Source organism: Corvus cornix, chromosome 14 (assembly GCF_000738735.6).
Source record: "Corvus cornix cornix isolate S_Up_H32 chromosome 14, ASM73873v5, whole genome shotgun sequence".
NCBI classification, from domain to species: Eukaryota; Metazoa; Chordata; class Aves; order Passeriformes; family Corvidae; genus Corvus; species Corvus cornix.
In genome coordinates, this window is record NC_046344.1 from 1,746,823 (window position 1) to 1,764,879 (window position 18,057).

The 18,057-nt window shown below is 45.4% G+C and overlaps 2 protein-coding genes across 2 annotated transcripts; one reads left to right on the forward strand and one right to left on the reverse strand.

The window, feature by feature from the left end:
- Positions 1-1,835: 1,835 nt before the first annotated feature.
- Positions 1,836-8,635, reverse strand: ZP2 (zona pellucida glycoprotein 2). The gene is made up of 17 exons (XM_039560522.1): positions 8,601-8,635; positions 7,543-7,616; positions 7,113-7,207; positions 6,135-6,290; positions 5,756-5,800; positions 5,357-5,521; positions 4,790-4,886; positions 4,526-4,707; positions 3,986-4,115; positions 3,666-3,847; positions 3,501-3,592; positions 3,293-3,417; positions 2,849-3,038; positions 2,459-2,594; positions 2,277-2,373; positions 2,105-2,191; positions 1,836-2,014 (listed from the first exon to the last, which is right to left on the reverse strand). The coding sequence occupies exons 1-17, from the start codon at positions 8,633-8,635 to the stop codon at positions 1,872-1,874; spliced, it is 2,031 nt and encodes a 676-aa protein (XP_039416456.1). The 3' UTR covers positions 1,836-1,871.
- Positions 8,636-11,404: 2,769 nt separating this feature from the next.
- Positions 11,405-17,100, forward strand: ANKS4B (ankyrin repeat and sterile alpha motif domain containing 4B). The gene is made up of 2 exons (XM_010392476.4): positions 11,405-11,652; positions 15,399-17,100. The coding sequence occupies exons 1-2, from the start codon at positions 11,489-11,491 to the stop codon at positions 16,471-16,473; spliced, it is 1,239 nt and encodes a 412-aa protein (XP_010390778.1). The 5' UTR covers positions 11,405-11,488; the 3' UTR covers positions 16,474-17,100.
- The last annotated feature ends 957 nt before the right edge of the window (positions 17,101-18,057 follow it).

Genomic DNA, 18,057 nt, shown 5'->3' on the forward strand with positions numbered 1-18,057 from the left:
AACTTTCTCTTTGACCTAGATGGCTGTCACCATGTGCAACCTCTTTGTCTCACCTCCTCAGGCAGTAAAAATAGTACAGAACACAGAAGTCAAAGAGCAAAACTAAAGCTTGCACTGTTTCCATTACTGAAGGTACCTGAGTTATTTTAAATACCTTCACTAGTGCAAGTCTGCAGATTCATGTATACAAGATACATGAGAAATAGTGTAGCTTATTGGGATGTTAACTAGCATGTTTACATTCACACAACAGTCACTGTAACATTATTTAGTAGACTCCAGCCATCCTAGAGCAAAGGTTCAAACTCCATCAATGAGAAACAGGGAAACTTCTCTACCTGAATATGCACTGAGATTTTTTTCCCCCATGCCTCAGAACAAGAAGGATGGAGAGGGAGAATATTAAGATTAGCCTTGTTTGGGTCAGAAGAGCTAAAGAGCCCATGCAGTTAAGTACACTGTCAAGTACATAAACCCTCTTTCAAGCACCACTTATCTGGCTTTTGCAGAAATACTTCATATTCCAGCCAAGTGCTAAGTCAACAAGACTTAAGTATAGCAGGTTGTTTGCTGGAAAATAGCTTAAGTAATCATTTCAACCCTATCTTCCATCAGGCTGATGACAGTAACTGACTTGCCATTAAGTGGATCCAATGAGATTCGTTATTTCATTGTGTTTATATTATTATAAATTTTATTAAACACTACCCTAAAGTCTAATAATCATGTTGCTCATGGTCTCTACTCCACACTCTTTGCATGAAATACACATTAATACTTAGAAAATGCAGCCTGAAATCTGTTGCATTAAGAACAGCTCATTAACAATGCCCAAGGGAAGTAGGGGCTGTGGCAGACAAGCCCCAGCCCATGCTGTTTATGCACAGCATGTTTGACAAGGGGCAGGGTTTGGCCACTGGCTTGAGCTGAAACCCTGCATACTCAGAACACAGAGCTGGACTTGAGATAATCACTGTCCGTGCTCCCACAAAGTTGCCACACAACATTTAACCTGAGGCTGTTACACTCCTACTGCAACAAAGCGCTTTCACTCTGGCACATGCATTTGTATTTTACACATCATTTCCTTGACTGTGCAAGGCAAGGTGTACCAAATACAAAATAAGAACTGCATGATGAACTGCCTCACCTCAGGTGGGCAGTGTTACATCTGCAGACAAGACAGCTTTAGCTGTACCCACACTTTTTTCCTCCCCCAGTTTGAGACCCCAAATTACATACTCCTGGTGTCCCTAGTAAGTGGCCAATAGAACTTCCAGCCATCAGAAGGTCAGCTCTGGCAGCAGGAAGAATCTGTTCCACTGGTTTTTCTAACGTCCTTCTAGACTACTGTATGCAGAAAAGGGAGGCTTCACTCTGTATTTCCTTCAAAGACCTTTTGTAAGGATCTGATTCCCATCATCAGGACAAAGGAGTTTTTAACAGTAATGTTTTAACACAAGTGCTGGGTGTTGCTAAACAATTTCAGTAAAGCCAGGTTTTAATTTCCAGGTGCAGTGCAGGGCTCATGTTTACAAGAGCAGCTGCAGGAGCTACTCATAACTGCAGATACTGGCACAAAATGGATGTTTAAAAACCCAATTGAATGGAATCACAATTGTGAATAATGATAAGCAATTCAAGAAAGGAAATTGGCTGCAAAGTCCAACAAGAATTTAACACAGCAGTGGTCTGTTTCAGAACAAAGGCACTCAGGAAATTAAGTATTATAGTCATTGTTAAAGACAAATCTCAACTAAGGAGACATTCCGAGGATGAGCAGCATTGATTTACGTAACTAGATGCAGGAGAGGGACTACACAGCAGACAATTCACCAAGTGACTACTCCAAGTTTATTTGGAAATACACACTAACCTACCACATTTACCATGTACGCTCTTCTTTTTAGGCACTTAAGAAAAGCCAGAAATAGCAGCATTGTGGCCAGAGAGAGAACACCAACAGCAGTTATTGCAATGCCAGCCCATGCCTCCTTGCTCAGGAGAGTGCTCCCTGCAAAGCAAGGGGAAAAGCAGTTTGTTTGTGGAGATAGAACTTCACTAAGCCCAAGCAACACCCCTCAGCACCACACTGGCTCAGTACCTCGGGCTGCAGACCACTCTTCTGGCACCAGGAGGACAGGGCCCTGCAGGCTTGCCACAGCAGGGTTCACAGCTGCCATCCCACTTTCTACAACAGTAACACAGCACAGTTGAACCCCACAGCGCAGTGGGGTATCTTGGATCAGTGCAAGCTAAAATCCACCCAGACTTACCTCGCTTGCTTCTAGATGGCCTTGGGCATCTCGGTATGCACAACGGGGAGTCTGGGTGAAAACGGTGACAGATGAGAACACTGCAGTGGAAGTACACCTGGGACAGAGAATGAGAGGAATGAGCGGTCTGTTCATTTTGGAACAATAACTGCTCCTCCAAGTAGGGGAATAATGTCACCTACCAGGCCAGGAAGGGCTTTGTCACCACTGACAAAAGCAAAAGTCTTCACTTCCAGCCTTTGGCGATAGTTAGCATAGCTGACACCACGTCCCACAGGGTGAAACACAGTCCTGTAGCTGTCTAGGTCATACTCACACCTGCCAGTAAATAAGAACCAAGTCAGAACATCAGGGTAGAGAAGGTTTGGGTTGTTGGTGTTGACTTCTTTAAGCAGCAGATTAAAGCTCAAGGCTGAGGTGCTACCTTCTTCCTACAAATTCCAGCATCCCAGGGCACTACTTGGAAGGGCCTCATACTTAAGGCTCTCTTACTAAAGAGGGAGCAGAGGAGAATTAGGGAATCCTCCCACCTGCTGCAAAAGGTGCTTCCATTTGTATGGCAGGGCACTCACCCATCTACAACAATATTCCACTGGGGAAGTGATCTTGGATCTCGTGAGGCCGTTGCCCAGCAGTCATCCAGTACCAAGTGGAGGTTGGGGTCATTGCGGTTCAGGACCTGAACTTCCAGGAAGATGGGCTGCCGCAGGTACCTCACTATCGGATACTGATCCTCGCGGTACGGCTGCCTGTACGAGTCCTCTGCAAGAGCCAAAGCCCTGTTAAACACCTCAGGGTGCAAAGAGGGCCTCAAGCTCTTCAACAGCAGCTGCTCCAACAACTGCTGTCCATCCTAGGGCCACAGATCTGAGGCACCTTTTTCAAGCAGCATGGATGGGCAGGAGGGAAGCACACCAGGACAGTAGAAGTCCATGTACCAGAACAGTTCACTCATACACCCTCCCCTCCACAAGCTCCAGATGCTTCCCAGGCACTGAGCCCAGAGCCAGCTTTACCTGGGTAGCTTAGAAGTACTAAGGAGAGGGAACCTTGGTTCACTGAAGAAGGTGGAGGAGAAAGGTTGTCTACTTTTATAGTGAGGGAGGCATCACCATTGCTGAAGGAGCACTTGACTGTTAACCTGCAACAAGGAAGGAGCAGGTAAGTCATGCTGATATATGGGTAATACAATACTGGATAGCCTAAAGAGGTTTCCAGACACACCTGAGTTCACTGTCCCTTGAGATCCTGCCCAGGGGAAGGTCTGTCCATAATGCCCTCACCTCATTCTCATAATGAATCTGCTCCCCATCAAACTGTGGGTAAAGAACAGCATTAGTGAGGGCATTCCCAATGCCTGAATCCCACCAACCCCGGCCACACACGTACCCAGTGCCTGGTCCCGCACCCGTTCAGGGGGACATGGAACCAAACCCTGTCATTCAAAGGTGACTTGTAGGCTGGCCTGCACACAGGATCCCTGAGCCTGAGTGTATCCAAGTCCAGCAGTGGGGTGGTACTCTCAGCAAGGATTTCAAAATCCATGTACCCATCCTGGGTGCATACAGCAGCTGTAACAGACATTCAAATAAGTTATCATGTGAGCCAGTGACAGCTCTGTCTGCCAGGAGCTGTTGGTGAGATGAACTAATCCAACACAAAGTATAAGAATGAGCTGTGCTGAGGGGCTGCAGGAGTCAGTCACTTACCTATTGGTGTGTGCTGCTCACAGGGGCACTCAGGGTGCATCACCATTGCCACAGTCTCCCCATGGAAGTGAAAAGCCAGCTTCAAAGGGGACATATAGTACTGAAGTCCTGAGCAGCTCTCCCCAGGCAGCTGAAAGACAAGAGTTACTCTCTTGGAGTGTGGCTACACGAGCTCATTTTAACACATGCACCTGTTAGAGCTGATTAACAAATAAGCTGAGCCTGAAGAGCACAGCTGCCTCAGGGGAAACTCATTTGCATTGCTCCAGGCATGCCAAACACCTATCCCCCTCCAACAGGAATATTTTCACCTCCATCTGTTTTTGCCAAAAGACTCCAGGAAACCCAAGTTGCCTTGCATGGTGCCTCTATCTACTACAAAGTCAGTTTGCATTCATCTTAATCACACCTCAGCCAGCCACAGGGCATGACAGACTTGACAGATGCTTAGTCAAGGTCAAAGCTACTCTGCTCTGGGCCTCAAAACACCAAGGAGGTGTGATCATGCCAACACCTCTGACTCCAAGGATCAGAACTCACCCTGGACTTAAGGACTCTCCTGCTAATATGCAGCCTGACCCCTCTCTGTGTGTCCAGAGTGATTCCATTTTCATGAAGCTGATCCATGGGGATGGTCTTATTCTCTACATCCACATCCATAAGGATCCCTGGAAAGTCTGGGATGGCAACAGTCATGTGTGTTGCATTACAGATTGCTGGACCTGCAACAACACCTTTGATAAATATAACATCATTTTCCCTGGGGCAAAAGCAGGTCAGGTTCTGATTTTTCCCATGCATTACCTGGAGCACAAAGCATTCTTGACTTCACAGTCAGTCTACGCTCAGGAGGGCCGTACATGAGCTTGAGTGCCACAGTGTAGAGCACTTTATCGTTGTGCTGACAAAGAAGAGGAAGCTCTATTAGACAGTGCTCAGCTCCTGATCCATCATAAGACCAGCCCCAGAGGGCAGTGTACTGCATCAGCTTCAGGTTTGCTGCTATTCATGTTTGCAACAGCAGTTTCTTCCCACCTCACCCTTCCTAAAAACAGCTGCTGATCATAAGACTGCCAGTCAGATGTTCACAGGGCTGGCTGTGGCTAGAATTCTGCTTCTGGAGATTCCCACTCACCCTGCTGCTGTTTGAGGGGCACACTGTGCCTCCCCATTTCCTTGTGCCAGGCAGGTCAGGGACAGCTGTGCAAAGCCCAACAGCTTTGCACACACCAGCTCAGCCCAGCAGTGCAGCAGCTTGACATCAGCTCTGGCCCTGGCCTGGAAATGCTTTCCCCAGGTCTACAGGAGGGAGAGAGCACTGCCCAAACAGGGGCAGTGTGACTCCCCAGTGCTGATTCTCCATTCACATACCTTGTAGGACACAACTCCTGTGGCAGCAAAGGCCACCTGAAAGATCAGGTTGTGGCCATCAACTAGGAAGTTATAGCCTTGCTGCATTGCTTGCCCAAGGCTCAGCTGATGTATTCTGGTTCCATCATCAACTGACAGGTTCCAGGACATTGGAGTGGCTGCAACCTGCAAAGCAGGAGATCCTTGCTTAGGGAAGGAAGGCACAGAGGCATCAAGGCATCAGATTTTCAGCCTGCAGGGCTGCCACCTCCCAGCTCCCTATATTGACAGCAGAGAATTAGGCTTTCCAGCAAGATGGAACTACATCCAAGAGGTACCTTCCCCAGCTTGGAGCCATCAGGCCCAGGTTAGGCCAAAAACCCAGGCATTCCCCCCCAGCTCCCTTCACAAGGAACATACCATATGCTCATCACTGAGGCTTGAAATGAGTCCTGGGAAGGCAACCTGAAACACAGCACAGGAATTAGACTACAGGAACTTGCAGGGTTGTAGCCACAAAGCAAAATCTCAACTACAGCTTCCCAAAGCAGACAGCCAACATCAGCTTCCCCTGCAATAAGACTGGAGCCAGACTGGGTGCATCATTAATGACCACTTGCAAACCAGCTCTCCAAAGAGCCAGCAGCCAAGCCAAAATCAGCATGCAGCCAAGCGACCTCCCTGCAGCTCACTGGAGCCTTCCCCAGCTTTCTGCAGATCCCAGACACACAATTGCAGGAGCCACCCTGCCTTGCAAGCCTCAGAGCAGGATCTATGGCACTCCCACTCCTCTACTTACTGCCATGAAGTCTTTTGTGCAGTTTGTTGCACCAGCAAACACAGGAGTAATGACTTTATCTGCATGAACGCTGTCACAGTGAGTGCTGTAGGTGACATTCTTCTCTCCCATTGTGTCATTCACCATCAGCCTCAACCAGAGCTGGTGCTGACCATGCTACAGACAAGAGATATTAATTAGAAAGAGGCAGCAGTACTCACTACAGCATGAGGGCAGCTAAAAGCCATTAGGATTGAACTTTAACTTCAAAGTAGGTTTAGGTGTTTGTACCAGTGCAAGAAAAAGATAACTTCTTGTTTTAAAAGCCCAGAGGAAAAGGATGAGCTCTCTAGGAAAGCAGGGGGCACAGGGTTAGGTTGAAGAGCAGAAGATACAAAGATAACTGCAGAAGTCAAGAAGAAAACTCCAAGGAGTAGCAGGCTGTAGCACCAGTCAGCTATCCAGAAAAACTAAGCTGATAAACAGCAAAACAGACTTCTGGTATTTCAAATACTTAAAAGCAACAGATACCAGTGAAGCATCTGGTTTTGGCCTCCCACTTACTACTCTGCCCCAACAGCTGTGATCAGCATGCAATGTTAATTGTCTGTCAATAGATATACATTTAAATAGATTGGTGCTCTGAAACTCTTGACCCTGGTCCATTCTCCCTACAAGAAAACCTGTCAAGTAGTTCAAGTCCTTTACAGGAGAACACATTTATGGCACACTCTGAGGGATTTAATCAATTAATTAATTTAATAAATTAATTTAATTAATTTGTTGAAAGAACAAGAATTTCAGTAGGTTTGGTTTTCTTTTTTCCAGCTTTTGGCATGAAGTGTTCTTCTGTAACAGTTTTAAATTATCAGAAGCATAAGTATTCTTACTCTTGAAGAAAGTTAGAAATAGAAACCCTAGTAAACCCAGTCCTGTCCAGAGAAAAAATTAAAATCTCAACTTCATTGCAGCAGCTTCCCAGAATGAAGACCCCTTTACCTGCAGGCTAGTGCAGTTGGCAAACAGGACACGGAGTGTCAGCCTCTCATAATCCACAGTGTGGTCACAGGACACGATCTCCTCACCACTCACATCTAGGAGGGATGTGGAAGATTAGCCCTGCAGCAGGCAGGTCTCAGCAGGAAGGGCCAGGGCAGCAGCAGTACGTACCCACCACACACACATGCCAGGAGTAGTTGCCAAGCTCTCTGGAAAACTCAACTTCCATCCCATCCCTGTGACAGGTCACATTCTCTGCAGAGGGAAGACCACCATGAGCTGCAGCAAACCCTGCTGGAGGCACACACCCTGCAAGCCCCCCAGCCAGCCACCCTCCAGAGCCCCTTCCATGCCAAGGCAGAGGGGAAGCAGCTCCAAGCAAAGCCAAAGCCACATCCCCCCCACTGCCCGCCCAGGGAGGGCACTTTACCCAAGAGATCCTGATCCCCCAGGCCTTCAGCACAAGGGGCTAAGGGCAGCAAAAATCCAAAGAGGAGCAGCAACCTGCAAGGAAAAGAGAATCCAATCAGAAAGCATCAATAAAGGGGCCCAGCTCCCCTTCTATCCCAAACCTGACTCACCACATCCTTGAGTTGCTCCAGCACCACTGCTCAAGCCCCATCTTCTCACTGACACCACAAGCTTGGGTTTTAGCTGCCCAGGGAGGGTTATATAATCCCTGGGCCTGGCTCACACAGGTGCCACCTCTCTGCTGCCCAGGGAGCAGAGCACTTGCACCTGCTGCCCCTTGAGTGGGGAGGCTCACAGGAGACCTTCAGGTGATACTGAGGCTTTGGCATGGGTTGTTGTTGCCTTCTGTTTTGAAGGCACGCTTTTCTTGCTCTGATAAGGTATTTCCTTTATTCCCTTTCAAGATGTTTCACAGAAAAATGCATGTCTGTTTTGGCAGTTATTTTCTTGAGTGGCATTCTCTGTTCCACTTTGCTGTCCCTGTCCCTCACACGTTGGCAGCAGGACAGCATTTGAGACACCAACGAGCTCAACATGGCCTTCCTTGGGACAGTTTGAAGCACTGATAATGATATCATGGGGGGAAAGGTCCCCAAAACCAAGCAAAAGCTTTTAACAAAGCAAAGAGCCTGAATGCCAGGTCAGGACTTCCACTTTTGAGCACTCACAGCAAAACCTGCAGAAGTCCCTGTGATACAACAGATAATGTCCCTGCTCCTAGCCCTACAGTGTGCAGGCTCTGTAAGGGATGCCCTTGGCCCACAGCAGAACAACAATCACGTCAGCTGGGTGTCAGGCAGCACCGGTGTGGGTCACCCTGAGCCTGGCTTTGGTGACCCTCAGCCTGGTGTGGGTCAGGCTCAGCCTGGCTGTGGGAACTGGCTGCTCCAGAGGACATCCAGCAGCAGTGTGCCCTGGGGCACAGCAGCTTTGCCTCCCTACAAAGTGAAGAAATAAGCTCTTATTGTTGTTTTAAATGTTGTCATCATCATCTCTGAATTGTGTAGCCACGATTACCCAGTGTGACTAATTTCATTCTTCTCTAAGCCCATTAGTTCCAAAGATCTCATTAGGCAAGCAGAGACTTCCTTGCCTCCCCTTGCATGGCCTTTACCATACCACATTTGGTGCTTATAAAAGTTGCAATGAGGAAATGTTGTGCTGGATAATCCTCATGCAGAACAGATGCCACAACAGCATCGCTGCAGATTTATGCTCCAAGTTACCTACAGCAACCTAACTGGTGAGGCTGCAGCCTTTCAATCCAGATAGTTTATTTAACTGTAATATTTTATTTCAGATAGTTCTCAAATTAATAGAGTAATACCCATATACACAGTAAAATGCAATAACAAATCAAAGCTGCTGGTTAAATAATTCATTAGTTTACAACAACACGTACCATCACAACAGAGTTTCTCTTGAGCCTGGTAAGACATTTCAATTGGAAGTGGAATGGTTCTGAAGTTCTTTTCAAACACAAAAATAAAAGCTTCATTCTAACTATCCAGGGAGTTTAAAAAGTTCACAATTTTTAGCTTTAGTCTCAAAAGAATAATCTCCATTCAGGCTGAGAAATGTAGCTCATTTGATGTTGAATCATTTATTGCATTTCAAGTTGAGGTTTTTGGATGGGACAAGGATGAACAAGTACCAGGAGTTTAGAAACAGATGAAGATTTTGTTTGGTCTTTCTTTTTTCTTTCTTTTTTGTGATGCCCACTTTTATGACAGAAATAATAACAAGGCTTGCAAAGTTCTGGAGCTTCTCCCCAATTTACATGGGTTTTTCTTTACCTCTAATTGAAACTTGGTACAATAGTTTCCCACTTAGCATTATACAGGGTAAGTTTAAGATCAATATTTTCGGATGCTGATGGTAAAAATCACTCTGAAATCAACACTTTGTGTGCTGGATTAATTAAGAGAAATGCAAATGAAGGTACTTCTGTAGTAAAAACCAAGGATCTTGAAAATTAAAAGGACTCTTCTGCCACCAAATCACTTCTCATGGGTGTATAATGTTTCCTCTCTCCTACCAGGCACTGGTGGTAAAAGCAGTATGTGACTTGGTGCTCATTTTAGTCTTCAAAAAAGGCCTAGTAAAGGAAATAAAATTCAGTGGCATTAAGAAACAGCTAATCACATGTGTATATTCTAGTAGCTGTAAATTTAATTCTGTGCTGGGCCTGCTAAAAAGAAAACAGAATAAATGGCTGCATTTTTATTGGAAAAGTATTAAGGCAGTGCAGGGAACTTGAGAAAGGGCTGAGAGTAAAACTGTCTTCTAAAGTGGGGTGGAGGTTGGCCTGGGTGAAGCACAGCCCATCCCAGCTCCCTGAGACAGCAGGACAGCACCAGGGACAGCTGTGCCTGGGGGTGACAGGGAGGACACCCAGAGCTTTGCTTTACTCCCACCTGGACTGGTTTACTCAAAGATTCAAACCTGTCACAGGATCCGACTGACTCCCCATGTGGGGAGAAATAGGTCGGTACAAGTTCACTCCTGAAGAGCGCTTCAATCCCTGTCTGAGAAAATAATGAAGAGAGAAAGCCCATTTTGAGAGGTCTCTGGTGTGTCACAGGGGCAGAATTATGGGATGTAAATGAGGTGGCAGAATTCCATTTGGGGATTGCACCAACGCTGAGCAAGGAGCTGGTTTGTGATTCTCTCTAATGGGGGCACAACAAGCAACAAAACCCCACTGCTTAATTGCTGAGGGTAGAGTCTCGGATCCAGGTTAACTCAGTGAGTCGCAGAAAACAGCTTGGCAAAAAGCAATGTTTATGTGGCAGCTCTTGTGAATGTGGCCAGAAGAACCCTGAGCTCACAGCACTGCAGGAAGCTGCAGTAGCCTCTTACCAACTTTTCAGCTGCTCTTTGAAAACTGGCTTTTTTATATGGCTTGCTCTTAGTAATTCTTTTGAAGTTAGAATTAGTCTAATTCTGTAAGTTTCTGCTTGTAGAGGTAGCCCTTAATGTCACTGAAATCAGGGGAAATGGTTTCTAAACCAAGAAGCTGTTATTTGTGATGGGGAATGGACCCATCTATTCCCAGGCAAGGACCACAGTGCTCAGGTGGGGCAGTGGGTGCAGGCCCATCATGTTTCCTTTTCTGAAATTCCCTGTGCTGTCCTGAGGAAATCCTGCACATATATATTTTTTTTGTATCTAAAACAAAGATTACAATACTTGTAAAAAGAGTTTTATATTTGCCAATTTCCTGACGATCTCCTGACGAAATATACACAGCTGTGGACTTGCCAGCTGTGACTTGCAGACCTGTTGGGGGTTTTATCCAAACACCACCCTGGTCATCATTTCCAGTCTGTGGACACAAAAGGGTTCCATGGAAGTGTCTGGTTTAGCAGGGGAGTGACTTGTTTTCAGAGGCAGCATCCCAGTAAAAGATGGGTTACAAAGGGCTTCCCCAGTAAAGGTAATGCAGGGCTCATGCATTTCCTCCCATCAGACTCGGGGATACTTCATTACTTGGGGTGAAGCCTGGTCACACTGACAATCACAGCCTTTTGAAGGTTTTTTTGAAGTTCTTTTTGTAGTTCAAAGTCCTTTTGCAATTTCCACAGAACAGTCAGGCAAAGACATGGGGAAGATGAACGGATCCCCTCTCTAAGTAGTCAAATTTTCAACAAGCTGTTAGTACATGGCAGAGCCACCTTCCAGGAAATGAGAGCATTCACACACCACATTCACCACACCACACCTCATTACTGATGCAGAGCTGCAGAGAAAGAGCCTGCAAGGATGAACTTTGCCTCCCCATTCCCCTCCTCCCAGGGACGTCTCAGCTTGTAATCATTAATGAACGATCCCTGCCATGGAAGAGTGACTGTAAAGTCTGGATATTGCTCAGAGCTGCTTTGGGAAACCAGAAGCTGCTGGAAATGTCGAGCAGGTATCACAAAGCAGCGGCTGATGGCAATGTGGACCTGTTGAAAGAAGCCACTAGGAAAGACCTCAACGCTTCTGATGAAGATGGGATCACTCCCACCCTTCTGGCAGCCTACCACGGGTACCTGGAAGCTCTGGAAGTCATATGCCGGAGGGGGTAAGTCAGCCAGCCTCCAGTGCTTAAAGCCTGGGCCCCAAAACCACAATTACTGCTCGTGTTTCTAACACCCCCATGGCCTCGGGCCCAAAAGGCTGAAAATCACAGTAATTTCTTTCAATGCATTGCCAAGAATTGTTTCTTTAGTGGCAGTGGTTTAGGTCCAGTATTAAAAAAAATGCCCTAGGGTATATCACCGTGTCCCACAGCTGAAGGGAGGAGGAGGAGAGAAGATCCAGCAGGCAGGAATCGTGCAGCAAGATTGATTTATTTAATTATTTTACAAATCCTTTTATAGACTTTTTTCTTCATAGTCTAATTGGACAAACGGTCAGCCACCCCTTGGGGTGATTGGCTAAAATCCTAAAACATCCATTGTCAAAATATTTTTGTACTATACCATAAACAAGACTTTACAAGGTTGCAGGTGTTTGGCTGCTTACATTCCCTGCTACCTCTTCTGTGAGAGAGAAAAGTCTCTCATGGACTTAGAAAATAGCAAGAAAATCCTTGCTAGCAGCATTTTTGTATCCACAGTCCAGAACCTGCAGGTGGGTCTGTTCATTATTTTCTCAGGCAGGGATTGAAGAGTTCTTCAGGTGGTCTGTCAGTGAAGCCACTTCAGCATCCACGGGACCACATCGTGTGTGGAGCCTGCAGGCAGCAGCTCGTAGGAGCAGGGCCCTGGGACCTTTCCTTTTCTCACTGGAGAAGGTGGTCAAGAACCTTTGAGGATATCTTTGAGATAGTCTTTATAGAGAAATGCATTGTTTGAAACAATTTTTTTGGCAAAAAATATCTCCCATTTGCTTCCAAAGTGCCGTTAGTAGGCACTTGTGAAGATTTAATGCTGTCCAGAGGTGAGTCACAACAGTTTTGAGACAGTAACATCTAAAATGGTTATTTCTCTGCTTTGTTAGCATTGACAACTACCATCACACTAAAACTGAGAACGCTGTTTCAGAAGCTGTGGTAGGACCCTTGTAAACCATAAAAAAAGAAAAAGAAAAAGAAAAAGAAAAAGAAAAAGAAAAAGAAAAAGAAAAAGAAAAAGAAAAAGAAAAAGAAAAGAAAGAAAGGTTTTCTACAGGTTTATTTTCTGGTAGTAAAACGTCTGTGTCATTTAAATGTCTTACTGAAATGGTAATTACCTCTCCACCATCAGTCTTGCTCAGAGCCTGCCTTTTAAGCTGTGATTCTGTAATAACATCTAACAAAAGAAAACCTGCTCTTGTGTAGAGATACAGTTAATAAAATGTTCTTTTGCAGAACGGTGAACAGATTGCAGGGAACAGTTGGAAAACTATTTGGATGCATCTGAGGTTTTTTAATTAAAAATGGAGTTGAAAAAAAGGGTTTTTTAGTAGATTTGCTTTATAGCTCATTGGGCTCAGGTGTGGCTGTAGTATCCCAATAAAAAAGACCTTTGGACTGCGTGGTTGTTGCTGTTTCCTCAGGACAAGCAAAAATAGATTGACAGTTTTCCAGCTTGTGCAATTAAGGCAGCTCCCAGGAAATACCTGTCAATAAGGTTTGTCCCTGAACACCTGCTAGCCAGAACAACTAGCTAAGGAACAAATAACAAAATAATTGTTTTCAAAATTTAAGTGAAAAATGTATCTTCTACCACATAAGCTGACAGAAATCACAGCAGATGACACAAAGATCAAAATTTCTATATATTTGTTATTTCATGTATTTCTAAGTCTCTTTCTTGGCAGAGGACAGCTTTGGGACAGTATCACCCTCAAAATCTTCAAACATATGTGTTTACCTCTATTTTAATCTGAGATTTCTTGACACAATCAGCAAGACAGGGCTGTCAGAGGTATGGCTGCACTCTCACTGTTTTTTTGGAGAGACTCTGAATTTTAGAAGACTTTCAATCTGTTCTCCAGCCACTTAATGTTTTCTTGTGAGAAAGTATTTTAATTATTTTTAACAAATTTGTCCTTTCCTTGAGGAGGTTTCCTGACAGAGGCTCTGAGGTACAGAGCAGTTTTCTTTAGAGTGGTTGCAGATTTTAGGACTCTCAAGCTTGCAACACGTTTGGCCCTGGGAAAGCATAGCAATACTAACAATAAACCCCTTTCATCTTGAAATAATTTATCTTCCCAGGCATCAGGAGATATTTTCTCTGCTTGCCTTGCAGGTACATGAATAAAGGCAAAACCAAATAGCAGAATTTCTCAGCTGCCTTTTGGTGTGAGCCTTCTCCTTGGGAAAGCAGGGAAAGGAGGAGTATGAGAACCCAGAGCAGATGTCAGACCTTGTCCAAAGCCCCACTGAGCTGGGAACAGCCACTCCAGCTTGTCAATTGTTTGAGACTCAAAGGCTGGCAGGTTCCACAGGGAAAAGAGACCACAAACAGCTCCGAAGGGACCTGGGGGAGGACGCATGACCCGGCACTCCCAGGGCTCAGGGTAGCGCAGGCAGCTCGCTGATGTGGGAGTTCAGGCAGCCAGGCAGCTCCCCAGGGCACAGCCACAGAGGCAGAAATATGTACACGTGGTTTCCACATGTCTGAGTGGAGAAACTTCGATCCTCAGCTGCCACCTCCTTGTAGCAAAGCCTGAGCTCCCACGGGCAGCACGGGCAGCTCTGCCGGACCCCTGACCTCACCCCTGCCTTGGGCAGCTCAGGCTGAAGGATGTGTTCAGATCTGGCCCTCAACAAACCTGCTACTGCTTTTCTTCAGAGCCTCCAAGCCAGAGATCAGTGCCTGAAGGACGTTTTGTGACAGGATGTACCAAGTCTTTCACAGTACAGCTGCAGTGGCACCAACCTCTGAAATGTCACTGAAATGCTTGAACTCCCAAGAGTAGAAATTCTCCTTGAAAATTTGGTCCCTGGCTCTGAAGTCAAGAAAAATTTTGGGCTTCTGTGGCCACCTTATTTGTTGGTCACAAGAGGACAAAAGCTCTGTTCTGAACATTGCTAAGGCTGACCTTGCCAAATGTTTATTGAAATATTCAAGCTGATTCTTGTCTGCAGGCAGCAGTTCAGTGTGAAGTCAGTGCAAGAGTTAAAAATCAAGCAGTACTTTTCACTGGCTTTAAATTCAATTGAAAAATGTGGCATTTTATTTTCAAATGAGCTTCTGCTTTTCAAATCATCATGAGCAAAAGCAACTTACAGAGAACAAAAGGGTTGGAAAACAATGGCATCTGTCTGGGCTTCAACTAATAGCAATGGAGAGAAATGGGTAATCAGGGCTTCACTCCTGATCATTTACCTATTACCTACCTAGAAAGTTACTGCAGGAGCTTATCAAAAATACATCACTGTGGCCAGTGAGGAAACCTCCTAATAACTGCCCTGTATTTGACAGGCAAAAGGAACGAGTCACAAAGAACACTTTTAAATATTCCATGCAAATGTTCTTGAAACAGTTTTGCCAGTAATTCAATGAGACTGAGTCAAAGCCTGAGCCTACTTTGAGTTGCCAGACGCTGGGATGACAAAGGAAATGCCCGGGCTCCCTTAGGGGGAGATGCACATGCAGTCCCAGTGAGCCCCAGGAACTCGTTTAACTCACAGGGCAGGAACTGGAGCTCATGCCACACACAGAGCCACGCTCAGGGCTTGTGTAAGTGGGTGCAGCCCTGTTCTAGTGGCTGGAGCCAAGCTGAGCTGTCCCTGGGCTGTTCTCCTCAGAGCAGAGTGACCCGTTCAGTGTCTGTTCAGGGCCACTGCAGGGCCCGGCGCGGGTAGCCCAGCTCACGGTGCGCTGTTCTCCCTGGCAGGGGTGATCCGGACAGGTGTGACATCTGGGGGAACACGGCCCTGCACCACGCTGCCTGCAATGGCCACATCCACTGCGTCTCTTTCCTGATCAACTTCGGTGCCAACATCTTCGCTCTGGACAACGACCTGCGCACTCCCCTGGAGGCGGCGGCCAGCAGGGACCGCAAGGACTGCGTCCAGATCCTGGACAAAGCCGCCACCGAGCAGAACCTGCTGAATCCAAAGAAGGTCTCCAAACAAAAGGCACAGGCCCAGAGGAACGTCGAGAGACAAATCAAGGAATGTGAGAAGCGCCAAGAGAAACACCAGCATGAAATGAACCGGAATTACATTAAAGAAAGGGTTGGCACGGTGAATTCTTCCAAAGGAACACACTCCAGGGTAAAGTTGCCTGGTCTATTTGCTTCAAATACCACAAGTACTTTAACCAAAAACCTGAAAGATACCTTGAAACTCAAGGCAAAAAAGACAGCCGACAGCACAAGAAGGCAGGAAACACAAAGAAATGACCAAGAGGATGATGCAGGTAGGAGAAGTGTGATGCATTTGTTTGATGAGAAAGAGGAGGATGAATTACTGGATGACCGCGAAGGGAAAAACCTTGCTGATAATGACAGTCAGCTCTCCATTTTTCAGCGGCCAGGTCTTGGCAAGATTGTGTTTGGAAGGAATTTGGCTGCAGAGGTAAATCCTGAAACTGTGTCTTCTGAGAAAGAAGGGATAAGATTTACAATGGCCAGTGAGCTGTTTCAGTATGAGAATGCTGAGAATGGCGGGGAAGATGATGCTGAAAACAGCGCTGATGTCCCTTGGAATGAGGAAGAAGTCATTTGGGAGGATGAGGAAGCAGAAAATACACCCCTTGAAGTGTTTCTGGCATCACAGATGCTGGATGAATTTCTTCCAGTCTTCATGAGGGAAAAAATTGATTTAGATGCCCTGATGCTATGCTCTGATGAAGATCTACGCAACATTCAGATGGAGCTCGGGCCAAGAAAGAAAGTCCTGAATGCTGTGAATAAAAGAAAACAGGCACTCGAGAGCCCTGGGAAAGCTGTAGATACTTGCTTATAAATTATCATAGCAGTTGTTGTAGCCTACACACTGATTCGTTACCTTTCCCTCTTTCCAAAGAGTGTGCAACTCTTTTCAGAACTCTACTAAAGCAGAAGGCAGAGAGGTTACCAATTGCTTTAGAAAGTACAGCAGGGATAAAATTTTTCTCTCTGGAGAGATAGTTGTGGTGAACAGGATATTAAGCATGTTCTGCCAAAGGAAAAAAGAAAAAAGAATGGGAAAGAAAAAACCCAAACGCTTTTTCTCTCTGAACTGTTTATGTGGATTGGATTTCTTTTGGTCCAGATAATTTAAAATATCTGTGAAGACCAGGCCCATTGCATTCTTTACTAAAGGCCTCCCTTTCTTCTCCAAAACCACAATGCAAAGAGCATTCTCAGAGCTTGGGAGCTTTGAGTTTTCTCCATTTGCTTCTGTAAGATCACTACAAACAACTCTTCTTGGTACTGATGGTGTGTTAGAAAAGGCATCTAAATCTTGATTTTAGCTGTGGTTCATTGACTCTAATCAGATCTGAATTAATGTAAATAATACTAATTTACAGCAAGTTTCATATTTTTGTCAGTAAAGTTTTTACTTCTGTATTGACAATAATTTAAAAATACATGAAGTATTCTCCCAAGAGATGTTCAGCGTGAGTTGTATATTCCTTTCTTATCTCATTAGACTGGATCCAACTACCAGCACCCATCATGTCCTAAATCCCATCAAGGCTGCAGTACTTTTATCTACAAGAAGCTGATGTTTAATTTTCAAAATTTTGGATCTGTTTTGGTATACCCTCAGCTTGGTTCCTATAGGCTGCATTTTCCATGCAAAGTCCCAGAAATGAGGATTCATATCACACACCATTTTCTGTGGGTTGTTGTCAGCCTTAGCCTGAAAGCTGTGTATCACACACACACAGAGAGCCCATCAAAATAAAAAGAAAATGAGATGTGCTGCTGTGGAAGCTCCTGCTCCTCACAGTCTATCTGGAGGCATTCACAGCAGGGTTCCCCTGTTCCTTTGGGAAGCCAGCACTCTCAGATATACATTAATCACTCCTGTTGAGTTTTGTGACTCTAATAAGGTGTTTGCAGCAGCCATGCTCTGGCTAAGATCACAGATTTTAGATGCACATTTATTAGCAGAACATTCATCTTTAAATCTCTTTTTATAGCTTTCCATTAGCCAGCTATGATTTTTTTCCTTAGGGGAATGTGGCATTTGTGGACACTAATCCTGGTTAATGATCTGTGTTTTTTCATGTTTCTTCTTTCCATATCATCTTGTGACTTTGATTTGTGTATTATAGCACCTTGTCTTGGCTGAACTTTATACTGCACTCTTCCCTGCTTGGATTCCTGCACTACAGCAGGTCGATCTGTCCTTATATGAAGCAATCACATCAAAGTCCTGTTCTGTGCAACCTTCCATGGTTGCTGTGCTCAGCACAGTAATCCAGACACCTTCCCCCCAGACTCTGTGCCTGGTTGTTTTCATTTTGGCTAAGAAACTCCCAAATGTTTAACAAAGCAAGAAGGAACCAATTAATCTTTCATATTTGAAGGCATATGATTTTCAATCCCCCTTCCCATT

Bases quoted from the DNA above. Each gene is read 5' to 3' on its own strand.
- ANKS4B (XM_010392476.4), top strand. From the start codon at position 11,489: ATGTCGAGCAGGTATCACAAAGCAGCGGCTGATGGCAATGTGGACCTG. The intron at 11,653-15,398 runs GTAAGTCAGCCA...TCTCCCTGGCAG, and splicing joins GAAGTCATATGCCGGAGGGG to GGGTGATCCGGACAGGTGTG.
- ZP2 (XM_039560522.1), bottom strand. From the start codon at position 8,635: ATGGGCTTAGAGAAGAATGAAATTAGTCACACTGG. The intron at 2,595-2,848 runs GTGAGTGCCCTG...ATTTACTGGCAG, and splicing joins TGGAATATTGTTGTAGATGG to GTGTGAGTATGACCTAGACA. The intron at 2,192-2,276 runs GTAAGTCTGGGT...TTACTGTTGTAG, and splicing joins GCCATCTAGAAGCAAGCGAG to AAAGTGGGATGGCAGCTGTG.